The following is a 13839-nucleotide window of genomic DNA, read 5'->3' as shown; positions in this document are numbered from 1 at the left end:
CTGAATATAGCACCTGCAATTTTCAGTGTCTGTTTTTACCTGTCCCTTGTTTTGGGGATAAAACGTAACTTTTTAATGGTGGCTGTGTCTTGCCAGTTAAAAGCTGCTCCTGATGGAGCAGTGTTAGTAGTAGTCCAGCAGTGATACTTTAATGACTATGAATAAAAGGGCCAGCAATACAAAAAGAAGTGGTTATTGTCTTCTCAGTACGTGGCTGGACAATGCCATTGCGTAATAAGACAGCTATAAAAGTTTTAATGTATGTGCATAACATAAAAGTGTAGAAATGCATTTTGGTTACAATTCTAGATAAATTTTAATATAATTAAAATTTAAATTTAATCTTATATCCTAACTCTTTTTGATTTAAATGGTGGCTTGTCAAATAGGTTTTGTTCTTAGAATGGTAATAGTTGTCCTAAAGATATGTGTACGTCAGCAACCAGTATACAAAGGAAAAAGTGTTTGAAGGAGGAAGGGTTATAGAAACTGTATGAATTGATTCAGTTTTCATCTGGAAATGGCGGGTAGAGGGAGTTCAGTTGCTGTTTGCCTCCTTGAGTTTGGTCTGGTATGTGTATGGAGAGAAGTCTGAAAGAGGAGTGGAAAGGAAAGCATGGCTGGGGAAGTGGAGGTGGGAAGAAGAGGTTTTGAAAGCTTGCAAGGTGTGTTTGGGGCAGGAAGACTGAATGCGGTGATCTGGAGAGCCAAATCACTCTTCAGAGTAAGAGTGATTTCACTAGCTAGCATGAAACTTTAGTAAGAGCACTTTCACATATCAGCTCATACAGAAATGTCTATAATGTCTTAACGTCAGAATCAAGGTATCCTTTTTTAATGTAGTTTGTAGCATCACACTTTTAGGACTTGGAGCACTTAAGGAACACGAATGCGCTTTTTCAGCTACAGTTTGGCCTAGTAGTAATGGGTGTTGACAGAGGAGATATGTTGGGCTGTTGTGAAGGAATACATTTCACCAGAGTGTTTTGTATGGTATTATTTAGCACTAACCAGACTGCATCACAGTTACATTGAAGGAGTGCAAGGCATGTACTTTATAAGGCAGTATATTCAATTTTGAGTAGCTGTAAAAATTAACAGACACAGCTATTTGGAAGCTGTCTTAAAAACTAAGAAGTTGTTCTACTGGTTACCTTCAGAAAGGCTTCTGTTGTTCTCTCTGCAAAGTCAAGTTGTAAATGCAAATCTTCAGTAGTTTTACATTGCTTCCTGCTATATGCAGCTTATCATAACACTGGGACTTGGAAATGACTTTGTGCTTATGCAATGCAAAGCTACGTGCGATATAAATATTGGAGGTGGAAATAATTTGAACAGCGGACTAATGCAATGATGTTTGACTCCCTTTTCCCCCATCCAAGGAAAAGGACTAATTTTTTTTGCTATATGCTATGTAGATATTCTAGTGAAAACCTGGTCTTTACTCTTAAGAGCTATATTCACAAAACACAAAGACATTGACTCCAGTTTCAACTGGAGAGAGAGATTTGTGAAGGATCTTTTGAAATGGTAAAGGATGTTTGCAGTGTGTAAATACTTTTTCCCTCTGCTTTTGTTGTGGTATTGTCTTGACCTTGGCCAAAGCATCTGTCAAAAGGTTTGGTGGCCTGCAGCATTTAGATCAATCTCATTGGTTTTAATAGAAACTGTTGTGTGTTTTAATATGTTCCAACTGTTTTGGGACTGGTTGATTGTGAGAGAACATTCTGGTAACTTCAGAGGCTTGTGAAGCACTCGGTGTCCTGGCCGCTCACCAGAATAGGTTTCACATGATTCATCCTGCTGCACTCAGCCTGTTTTGAAAAACAGAAAGTCTTTAGGTGTCTAGAAGCTTCTTGGAACAAATTCTGCATCTCATCCGCTATCTTGGAATTGAGAGTTTTCTCCAGTTCCTTTTTCCAGGGTATTTTGCGATTTAGCCCTATTTCTGCAGCCTGGGGAAGCCACGTTGTACTGAGCCAGTGGAAAGCTAATTTTCAGTTGGTAGAGAGACAACGTTTGCATCTGGATTAACTTTAGACTAGCATTCAGGTATGCTTGCTGTTGCAATGAAATCTCATTTTCATTATTATTGCAAGACTTTGGCTTAAGCTGTTCATCCTGGTGGAAATGTTGCAAGACCTTGGGCTGAACTCTCATCATAATGTCAGTTCTCTTTGGCTGCATGTTATCTAGAATTGGAAAAACAGGCCTTTTCTAGTCTTAATCCAACCCAAACTGGTTCTTTTCTGGGATTATCTCCACACACCAAAATGGGATTTGAGTTTCAGGTCTCAAAATGCCTCTGTGCACCTCAGCTCCAATATGCCTGGGTATATTTGATGAGGACAGTCCTTTCAGACCAGGCTTGTGCTAGCACAGATGGTTAGAAACAATTGTTTTCCTGCTTGAACGTGTGAAAATCTTGTTTAACAATTTTATTTTCCCATAGTCTAGAGGGGAACTAAAGCTTTCAGAGCCTATGGTAACTGGTATGGCTGGAAATCTCATTTATTAGGAATTGAAATTCCATGTCTGACCACAAGAAAGAATTTGTTTAGACTCTCTTGTGGAGACAGAATAAAACAGATGGAAGGTGTTTGAACGCTGCACGTCACTATTTAGGGGTGGTTATTTCAAGAGGGAGGAATTGCTATGATATTGTTAAGGGCAGGGTGATACACAGGAGGTTTAGAGTCTCCTCTGTTTATTGTCTGAGGTATTTGAAAACTAAACTAATACACACATTTTTCCTTCCCTAAAGGTTCTGCCAATTCTTGAAATTCTCTATCACGTTGAAGAAAGGAATTCACACCATGTTTATATGGCTCTTATCATTTTGCTGATCCTTACAGAGGATGATGGCTTCAACCGATCCATTCATGAAGTGGTGAGTTGTTTTGGTAAATAATTCTTCAGGTCTAAAAATTGTTTAAATATTTATTTTTATAAAGATACATCTGTATATCTGTTTCCTCAGCAGAGGCTGTGTTTGTCCAAATTTGATGGCATATACGTATTTCTTTTGTAAGGACTAGTAGCCTGAAGTTAGAAGAGTAATTTCAAAGATTTCCTGAGTGAACAAATGCGCTCGCTCTTGTAGAGGAGATGCTGCATATACCTCTTTTTCTGTCTTTTTTTGGTGTTTCCTGTTACAAATTAATGTAGTAATAGCCAGGCAGGCTGCCTCAAAGATGCTGAGTGTTTGCCATGGAAGTGGTGGGGCTAGAAGAGAGAAAAACAGAAAACCTTTTTTATTTCTCTTGAAAAACTTTGCTTAACCAGTTTGATGCAGCTGAGAGGAGCTTTTAGTTGGAGGGGTTTTTTTCCAGGCTGAATGTTACTTCCTTACTTGGCATTTCTTTTTCTGTCTTTCTGCTAGATTAATATCTATTTTATGTTGTCCGTATAATATGATCCAAATTTTGACTAGCTTTGATGGGCCTTGACCATCTGTGCTGGAGAATACCTTGGATAATTATGTTCTAGTTTCCTAGCTTCTAAAGCTACGATAATGCAGAAGATGTCTGCACTGATTTGATTTAATTTTTTGTCTGGGACATGGAAACTCTCATTTGGGGTTATGTGAAATTAATGAAATGCAAAAAGCTGGAAGCAAGTTTCAAGGTATCTGAACAGAGCTCTTCTCCCAGGTAAATTTCCAGCCTGTTTTGGAGGGAACTGGCATTTTTTTCTTAGTGCCAAGCAGTAGAGACTTACAGTATTTATTTTCTGAAATTTCAGATTATTTCCTATAGCTCTCTATGTAGAAAGCAAGAAGAGATGATGCTTATATGCAATTTCCTGGGAGTACCTTTTAGGAAGCAGCTTTTAGGAGGAGCACCTATAGTAACCATGCAGTTGACTGAAACAACATTTTCCTGAAGATTTCTTCTGCCTCATCTTCGTGTGCCTTGAACCTATACATACGCATGTGCGTGTACATGTGCGATGTGTATTTTGGGGTTCCATATCACTAAGTCATTTAACTTCTCTCCTAAATTGAGCTTGTTGCGGGTTAGAGTACAGCAGACAAGGTTTCACTCCTGCCTCAGTCTCTTCCCTCATCATTCTTCATTCATTTTAAAGACTTTACACATGGCCTTTCAATAAATTCCTTACTGGATAAGTAAAAGTGGAAGATTTCCCTAAAATTGTTCATGAGGATCCAGCTGTGGAATGAAAACATAAATCAAGTTTTCTTCTCCAGTTTATTCTTGCCTTTGGAGCTAACCCTGCCAATATAGTTGTAGTGTTTTCTGTGCAATGTGGATATTAGTTTACTGCCTCCATTTTAATAAAAACAAACCCAAACCCCACCTTGTTCCTTTTACCCTGCACTGATTTTCTCAGTCCTGCCTTTGCTTCTTCCATCATCTTCTCAATTTAATCTTTGATTTTAATTCAGACTTTTGCTAACTGCTTCTTTTACTCTGTGGTTGCGTTTTCCCACTCCATAGTGTCTGGTGTGAAGCATCCATTCATTCAGAATGTTATGTGGCCAGAGTTTTGCTGGTTTTGCTTCTCAGCTAGATAATGAGGTGGCTGTAAAATGCCTGAGCCTACAGGCCTGTCTATGTCAACTTCTCCTGTCGGCCCTCTTGTAGAAAAAGCTGTGAAAGTGGAAACTTTTAGCATCAAAAACCAATGGAGTGTTATGACACCGCAGAGGATAGATGTGGAATAACTGTAACCCTTCCTCCTGTCCTCCTCTGTTCCTTACTACTCTTTCTCTTCCCTTTTCTCCATTCTCTGATGGACAGGGCAGGTTTCATGCCAAAGGAGAGAGCAGATTGCTTTTCCACCCTTGCTGTGCTTTTCTTACTGAATTGGAAAGCTTTTTCTTGCCCCATGCTCTTAATCTTGGTGTCATGTGGATGGACTGGATGCAGTGAAGGAGAAGGAAGAGGTTTCTTCTTGTTCAAATCTTAAACTGCGCACTCCGAAAGTCACCTAAATAAACTATGATGTATAGACAAGAGTCGATGACCATGATACCAACTCTTACATATTCCTTGTAGAAAGGATTCCTTATTTATAGAAAAAACACATTATGTTATACTTCAAAAAAATAAACTTACCTTCTTGATCTACGTGACCTATGCCATTCCTGAACTTTACAGAGGGATGTGGATATCAGAAAACAAATGTGAGCATCACATCTTAGCTTGTGAACTGTTGGGGAATGGATATATGGGTAGGGGGTTCCTACAGATCCTGTGATGGGGAATAAGTGTAGTTGGTGCCCCACTTTGTGGAAAAAGGATTCAAAACCATATTGATAAATCACTTCCCCTCACCCATCTTTTTGAGTTTTTTAAGTGGGTGTTTCCAGGTACGAATGACCAAGTTACTATTAAAAAAAGTACAGTATAAAGTAAGAAATTAGTCTCATACTTTCTTAAATAATAACTCCACATCTCCTAAAGGCTGAAAGGGTATTACAGGGCAGCAAAATGAAGGGAGTTGGGAAAGCTGTATGGGTATTTCTGTAAAATGTGAACATCTAGTGTCAGTTACACAACTGGAACGAAACTCTTATTCTCTGCAAGTATTTATCAAATTTTAGCAATTGCAGCAGGAATATTTTTCTTTCCCCATCACTTGGGTAGAGTATGAAGAAAAAAAGATTTGATGTATTTTAGATCAACCTGTTTTTCTCTCTGCTGCTGTGTATCCTGTGTACTGTTCTTATAAGAAGCATGACTGTACAGTCCATTTATGGGCTATTTTCCTTTGTGGTATTTAACCCACATTTATTTATTGATTTTTAAGATTAATTTTAGTAAGCACAGTTTTATAAATCTTGTGATTATACCGACTGGTAAAGAGCTCAGGAAACCACAGAAACTCTTTTTGACTGCTGAAGCGTTTTTTGTTTAAAATGAATGTGGTCTTAACTGCCTGGAAAATATGATCAAAACCATAGGTCCTGTTCCTGCAATTGGCTAAATGCAGTTAGGTCCCTGTAACCACATAGAGCTCCATTTCTTTCACTAATAATAATAATAACAACAGAGTAAACGAGTAAATGCAAGAATTCCCTAAAGGGGACAAGTATTGGTGATTTTTCTTCTCTGATTTATGAAACCGTAAATAAAATTACACCAGATGTCAAAATAACATCATATAATACTTTATGTAGCAGTAACCTATAGTACTATCGTAGTACTTCATGCTATAGTAAATAGCGATAGACTGTAAAATCACAATTTAACTGTGTTTATTTTTAATGTGTTAAGAAATATCTCGCAAACAAAGTTATGGGAAACTGAGAATCTCGGTGCTCGGTATATATAGAACCGAGTTCCTGTTCTTTGCATCTGCAGTTCTTGCACCCTGAGTTGTAGGTGTCCAGGAGCCTGGTGCTAAAAAGACTAATTAATCAAAACCTTTTAAAAAAAATTTTTTTTAATTAGTCTTGCAAGACCATCCCAGGTCTGAGCTTTTTGTTTTTCTTTTTTCCCCTTTTTAATATTATCTGCAAACCAATGAGATTGTTCAAATTGTGGCACTGGTTTCAGGTAGATGATTTTGAAATTTAAGGTACTTTCATGTTTCATGCTTCTGAAACCCCAAACCAGGTGAGGGATGGTGGTGGTTGCTGTTGCTGTTTTTTAAATAGGCATTTCATTGCCTGTCTGCTATGGTTGCTTTCTTCAGTACGGGGGAGAGGAGAGTAGAGGTGACAGGGAATGGTATGTAACTTTTTAACTTTGAATTTTTTTTTTTTTAAGAGTAGTGTACTATTCTAAGGCATAGTCGTCTCAGTGAATGTAATTTTCTGGGACTGGTTCTCACTGAAACTTTAAAAACACCATTGGCCGTTTCTGGAGTGAGACTAGGGATGAGCATGTCTTGTCCATGGTTACGACTGTCAACATGTTCTTTAACAAGCTCTGGTAACTTCATGTTTTGCATTAGGAATTTGAAATTTGGCAGGTGGCCTTTGTGCTAGGGCTCTGCTGCTGATAATCTGACTAAATTTGACCAAATTATAAATCTCGGGGGGAAGAGGAGCAGTCTGTTTCCATCTGCAGAGCAGATACGTAGCCGGAGGTGGCCTGATGTCCGTGGTGATTGCATATTCTCATTTTGCTGCTCCCAGAGCCAGCTGGGCTGTTCGCATCCTCCCCTCTCCAGGGGTCATGTATCAGTTGAGATACACGGGGACGAGCTGAAGCTTGCGTAGGTGCTGCTTCCAGCTCCTGTGGGATGGGACTGTTGCTCCCAGGGATGCTCCTGTCGCTGCTTGGCAATGGTGGAAGCCGCGTAGAGTCATTTAGGTTGGGAAAGACCTTTAAGATCATCGAGTGTGAATCGAGGAACTTCCACGGTGGTCGGTAAAGTACAGGGATGTGCCCCACAAAATAGCACCAAAGGGGGTAGGAGGAAACGTGGGCCTCGTTTCATTTGTGGGAGGAAGTTGCTTTGCTATTTCGCTCAAATGAGAGAGTATAAGAAATAGCTTATTAGAGATTTAGTCAGTAAGTTAATCTTTTTTTTGTCGGGGTAAGTGTATTTTGTCTCAGAGGGTAAAAAAAAACCCAGCCCTTGGGTATTGTTTTAGAGCAGGTTGGGTGAAATTTCTTTTCAATAAGCATCTGGAAATATGTCCCTTTATATGCTCTTGGTTTGGATTTATATTGTGCGTCATGTCAAAACAAACAGTATTTTACACTACCCATTTTCATAGTTATATTTTGTTTTAAAGAGTATGTTAAAATTTCAGTCATCTAGGCATTCAGAAGTCAGGAAATGAAAGGTGCAACCACAACTTATCCCTCTTATATTTATGTATTACAGAGTGTAACCATTACTTAATGATCATACATGATTCTTCAGATAACAGTATATTTTTCTTCTGGAAGGTTCAAGTGCGCAGCTTGAGATATTTTTCGTTGTCAAAGTGGTTCATTTCTTTCTTTATATAAAATCTTGTCTTGAAAACAGATATATTCACATCGTCATAAATAAGCTGTTTCTAAGAAATCGCAAACAATTAGTTGCAACCAAAGTGACTGTCTGCACTTATTTTAGCATTTTGCAGTTGTGAAGTAACCCATTAACTTGCTATATCTGTTCATAGGTTTATGCTTAGCAGCCTTGGGATGATCAAGTTCTCTAGCAGAGTATCTTCGTGCAGTGAAGTTCATATGTGTAATCCATGAATTACTCAACTAACAGCTTTTTAACTTTTCAGTTGCCTGTTTTGTGAAAATACATGTGGATATTTCTTTGTCTTTCAGGCTACTCCTGTTAATCATTTATATTGTCCGTCCTGACTAGTTGTCCTTGTTTACTGAAACTGCTTGGATGACTTGCTTTCATTTATACCATAATCGCTTTCTCTTAAAATAGTATTAGTGACTTGTTATAACCAGAAATTATACCTGTTTCCACATCCATTCATAGCCTGCTATATGTGGAAACCTTTCTTGTAGTGATTTCATGTTTCCTATTTGTCCCTCAGCCTTGACCATTCTTCCCTTAAATACCTCTCAAGTCTTTCTCTTTTTTCCGTATTCTGATTTTTCTATCCTTTTAGCAAAAGGTGTTTACCAGAAATTGTCACACTTGAACCTGTTGCTGGGGATGTTTGTCATCTTAACCAGCACTGCACTACTATTAAACAGTGGTTTTCCCATCTATAGGTTATAATTATTGGCTTCACTTCAGCTCCCTTGTGGGTAATGGGACAGTGCTGACAAAAAGTCAGGTACTACGTAGCATGTGATAACAGAGATACTTTTTTAATTTTAATGGTCTGAACTTTTATTTTGTCTCTTCATATATGGTACAGTTATTTTGTCTCTTCATATATGGTACAGAAATGACTCCTATATCTCAAACTGCATCAGCTTACCTGCTAACATTAATTTCCCGAGCCTCCTGAATGTCTTCAGTGGCTCTATCTTTTTTCATTTTAGTGTATCTAGTCTGTAATGATATTTGGGATGTACCTCTTGTTGCATAGGCCTTTGTGTGCATGATTTTCAAAGCATAAATGGGTAAGAATCCTTTTAGGAGGTTCCTGCTTTTTAGGAGGTTCATCAAAAAAACCCACTAGGATCTTTCAGCATAGGCAAATGCAGTCTTCTCAAATACTTCAAGAAAGAGAGGCTTTGGGGTATGCTAGGAATAAAGTGAGGGAGGAGAGAGTTTGATGAATCCTAATTAAGATGCTATTTCAAATGTCTCTTGTACTGTCAAAGAGCTTCAAGAGACACAGAGTTAAGGTGAGAACGAGGGTGGGAGGTAAATGAAAGAAATGTATGTGCATGTGGAATTTGCAGAGCCTGGAAGGTGAAAAAATGTTTAAAAAAAAAAAAAAGCATTTTAAAAATAGTACTTATGAAGTATTACCCTTGTTTAGAATAAGTTTCATAGGATTCTTTTTTTTCCACTTGGGTTTTGCTTTAGGATCTATTGACTAAGGTTTTTGGTAAAATATATGTGTAACTATGTCTTGACTATTAAGTATTACTTACAGTAGGATCCTACGCAGTGCTAAGGGAAATATAATATCCCCCAGCACCTTGTGTTAAATAATACCCTGATTTTGCCAGCAATACTCCTATCCCAAATGCTGGGAAAAGCCGTGGTACCCATTGCAGAGCTCGGCTTGGGGTGCTCTGTGGTGGAGTACTCGAAAAGCAAGTGCCTTGATGGGTGGCCTGGGCAGCTGGGCACTTACAGGGGGCATCAAGTTGGGGGTAGCTGAGAAAAATCGGTTATGTGAAGGTGGTGACTGCTTTTCTGCCCCAAAGGAGGAGTCCTGTGAGAATGCTTTCTTTTAAAGAAAATTATTTTTTCCTTTTAATTCTGCTGGTTTGAATGTTTCTGATTAATCACGTATAGGTCTCTCACGACTGCAAATTTTGCTGTGAGAGGAACTGTTGGATGCATTTCTCAAAGGTCTTCGTTGTCATCGTGCTGTGTATTTGATAGGATAGTCTTACTTTGCTTTGGGTTTGGAGCTGATAAAAATGCTTTTAAAGGCATAGGTGGGAGTATGGTGTGTGGAAGGGAAGGAGAACTTGATCCCAACTGATAAAGAAAAGAAACACTTAAAGCAAAAAGAGAGACGGTGACATACGAGTTTGGGATTGAAGGGTAAAAGTTGATGGATAAAATGAAGCAGAATTATATGTAGGTTACAGGGCACTTTGAGTATTTCAGAGTGGGTGACATAAACCAATTATAGTCTAACCTCTTCATTCTCAACACTAATACAACTTGCATTACTATGATATTTGAGTGCCTGTTGGGTCCTCAAAACAGTATAGTACTTAAGATCTTTGATTCTTCACAGATCGTAATATAAATAATTTGCTTAGTTTATGGGGCTTTGTGGGAGGCATGTGCTCTGCGTATGCGTCTTAAACTTACTGCAAAAATTAAGACTGATGACTAGAAAAGAAATTCAGCAATTGGTGTGCTGTAAAATAACACATCAAAATGCCTGGCTGCAACTTTTATTCAGAAGGACTGGTCAACAGTAGTCTGTTGACTGATTGTATTGGTGATACTCCAAACCCAACTATGGGGAGCTTGGGGAAGATTCAATACCAAAGCAGACTGATGGAAGAGAAACAAAGATCAGGAAGATAATTAGAAAGGGAGAATAAGAACTTCCTAGTTGAAGCGTTCTTTTTATCATACAACACTTGTTGTTAAATAGAACGTATTTGTTTGGAGAGAAAATTGTCATCTGCAATGACGACTGTGCTGTTAATATTTTTATAGGACTCCTATATAGCCTGCTCATATTCCACTGTACACAAAGCATCCTGGCTGGTGTCAGAAATGGTGTGGCCAGCAGGAGCAGGGCAGTGATCGTCCCCCTGTACTTGGCGCTGGTGAGGCCGCACCTCGAATCCTGTGTTCGGTTTTGGGCCCCTCACTACAAGACAGACCTTGAGGTGCTGGAGCGTGTCCAGAGAAGGGCAACGAAGCTGGTGAAGGGTCTGGAGGGCATTTCTTAGGAGGAGCGGCTGAGGGAACTGGGGTTGTTCAGCCTGGAGAAAAGGAGGCTGAGGGGAGACCTGATCGCTCTCTGCAACTACCTGAAAGGAGGTTGGGGTCGGTCTCTTCTCCCAAATAACAAGCAATAGGACAATAGTAAATGGCCTCAAGTTGTGCCAGGGGAGGTTTAGATGGGATATTAGGAAAAATATCTTCACTGAAAGGGTTGCCAAGCATTGGACCAGGCTGCCCAGGGAAGTGGAGGAGTCCCCGTCCCTGGCGGTATTTAAAAGACGTGTAGACGTGGTGCTCAGGGACATGGTTTAGTGGTGGACGTGGCAGTGTTGGGTCAACGGTTGGACTTGATGATCTTAAAGGTCTTTTCCAACCTAAATGACTCCATGTTTCTATAATTCAGAAAGATTTGCACAGATCCAGGCTCTGGGCTGAATGGAAGAAGCTGTGTTAGTAAAACAGCTATCGGTCTCCTGTTTCTTTCTCAAATACAGGCAAAGAGAAAAAGATTGCTTAACATACTGCCTTTGATCAGCTGAACCGTGTGATGACCATAATTACTAATCCCCTTAAATATATAAAATACAGCATTTCAAATGACAGATACAATATTATGGAAACTACAAATCTGGGCTGACTTTTTTGGATTCCAGTTCTGTGTTCTTTTAGTGATTAGCAACCAAGTGACTACATCATTTAAAAACATGACATACAATGGTTTGTAAAGTAAACACCTGATTATCAGAGAAACACAGTAACTCTTTGCCATTACCATTAACGAGGCATGGTGGTGTTTTGCACCTTTAACAAATAAATAACGAGATCTAAATACCTCTATGTTGCTTGTCCATTTCTCCAGGTTACCTGAATGTTTGAGTACAAGCAATGTTCTTACTTTCAGATGTGGAATCATTTCTCTGTGGCAGTGTTGAGTTGTAGAGGAAGAGTCCTGCACTACCAAACCAAGGGATGATGCTATGGTGTGACACTGCATAATGAGAGATGCCTAAACTTTGGGCCCAGATTTTGCCACAGTTTTTGCAGAATTTAGCTTTATATTCCTTCAGAAGTCTGTGTAGATATCATTGCATAGATTATCCTTTTTTTTTAGGTAGCTGTATGAGGCTTTACATTCTGAAAGTGCTATTTTTTAAATATTTCAGAATTTCACTAAATTAATCTATATATGATTTTAATTTTGCTTTTCAGGTACCCCTTCTTTTTCACAAATAAAATTGATTCCTTCCATCACAGTTTATATGAACGTGTATGTCTTAGAAGGAGTAAATAGTATAAAACCATGAGCAGCTTGAAGTAATTCCCAGCATTACCTTTCCCTTTGTCTTTTGCAAGTCATTCAGTGGCCAACTCTCCATATCTCCTCATAGGAAATTGGTTGCTACTTCTCCATCTTTTCTCTTAAAGAAAGAAAAGGTTTTGCTGAGTGAGCTTGTTAGTGGGAGGAAGAGCGAATTCTAGAAGCAGAAATGATGTAAAATGAGGATGACAATTCTTTTCACTCATCCAAAGGAGAGGTGGGAAGAAGGGATATAGTCAGAAGTGTGTTTTCATACAACTTTTTAAAGAGAACAGGTTAATTAATGAAGTTGATCGGTGAGGTTGGTGGGGTTTGGATTTTTTTTAAGACATCTGAACATGAAGTTTCAGTGAAACATATTTAATATATCAAATTTATCAAAGTTATATAGAGGATCTTCATGGTTCTTGGACAGTTCCTTTTGACTAATTTTTACCAGTCCTTTAAGGCAGGGGGTTTTTGTGCATGTGTTTGCTATATCACTCCAGGTTGGTCGACTGAGGAAAAGGAAAGAGTGGATTGATTCTCCTTCTGCAATAAAGTCCGAAATGGTGGTAAACTTCATCCACCCTGGTAGTGGAGAGCACTGGAAGATATGAAGCTCTTAACCTAGCTGATGACTCTCTAACCTATTAGGGGAAAAGACCTCACCTCCAGCAAGAGAAAGGCTTCAGTGTGAAGTCAACAGTTAACCTGTTGATCTGCCCTGCATCCTTCAGCATGTGCGCTCTTGCCGATCAGTCAGAGCTCGTACGTGCTGCCTCTTGCCCAACTTGTAATGAGGGAAAACGGGGAGGAATTGGCAACGTTATTCAGGTGGCTAGGGTGGAATTGGAGACTTTATAAAGTGTATAGGGTAGGATCAAAAAGAATATAGGAATGTGGTGGCACAGGGCATAGAAATTAGGGAATTGCCAAATTTAATAATCTTTCTACACTTAGTGTGTTTCCACATGACTTATGATAAAGTTGATGAGATCTACTGGGTGATAATACTGCAGAGATCTGTCTCTTCTTTTTTTTTTTTTTTTTTTTTTTTTTTTTAATCTTCTTGCTTTAGAATCCAATTGGTTTTGGTCACATTAGAGGCTGGAAGCTAATTTACCTATCTTAAGGAATGTGAGAGTCCAGACAACTTTCTACATTCTTACTCAGACCTAGGTGCTGAAGAACTTTGTTGTTTGTGGTTTTTTTCAGATATTGAAAAATATCACTTGGTATGCTGAGCGTGTCTTAACAGAGATCTCACTTGGGAGTCTCCTGATACTAGTTGTGATAAGAACCATCCAGTACAACATGACACGGACAAGGGTAAGAGTTACGTGTAGCATTTGTGCAGATAGTGTGGATTTCTAACTCCAACAGCATTAATTCAATTTCAAACAGGGTGTGGGATTTTTTTCTTCGTTCTGTTGCAACCATTTGGCATCTGAATTTACAAGAGGGAAGGAATGGGAAGATCAGCTGTATTAACTAAGCACAGTATTAAGTGGTTCTGAACTAGTAACACCATCTCTGTATTATTGTTCAAATCATTG

The 13839-nt window shown here is 38.9% G+C and overlaps 1 protein-coding gene across 7 annotated transcripts in view; it reads left to right on the top strand.

The window, feature by feature from the left end:
* DYM (dymeclin) overlaps positions 1-13839 on the top strand; it is a 221993-nt gene that overhangs the window by 92887 nt on the left and 115267 nt on the right. For all 7 annotated transcript variants that reach the window (XM_030004289.2, XM_030004292.1, XM_030004288.2 and 4 more), the window contains 2 exons: positions 2765-2890; positions 13499-13612. In XM_030004289.2, coding sequence (XP_029860149.1) covers positions 2765-2890; positions 13499-13612 — 240 coding nt within the window. The remainder of the gene's footprint in view (positions 1-2764; positions 2891-13498; positions 13613-13839) is intronic.

The sequence above is a fragment of the Aquila chrysaetos genome, chromosome Z, assembly GCF_900496995.4.
Source record: "Aquila chrysaetos chrysaetos chromosome Z, bAquChr1.4, whole genome shotgun sequence".
Classification (NCBI taxonomy): Eukaryota; Metazoa; Chordata; class Aves; order Accipitriformes; family Accipitridae; genus Aquila; species Aquila chrysaetos.
This window is presented reverse-complemented; position numbering and strand designations above follow the sequence as displayed.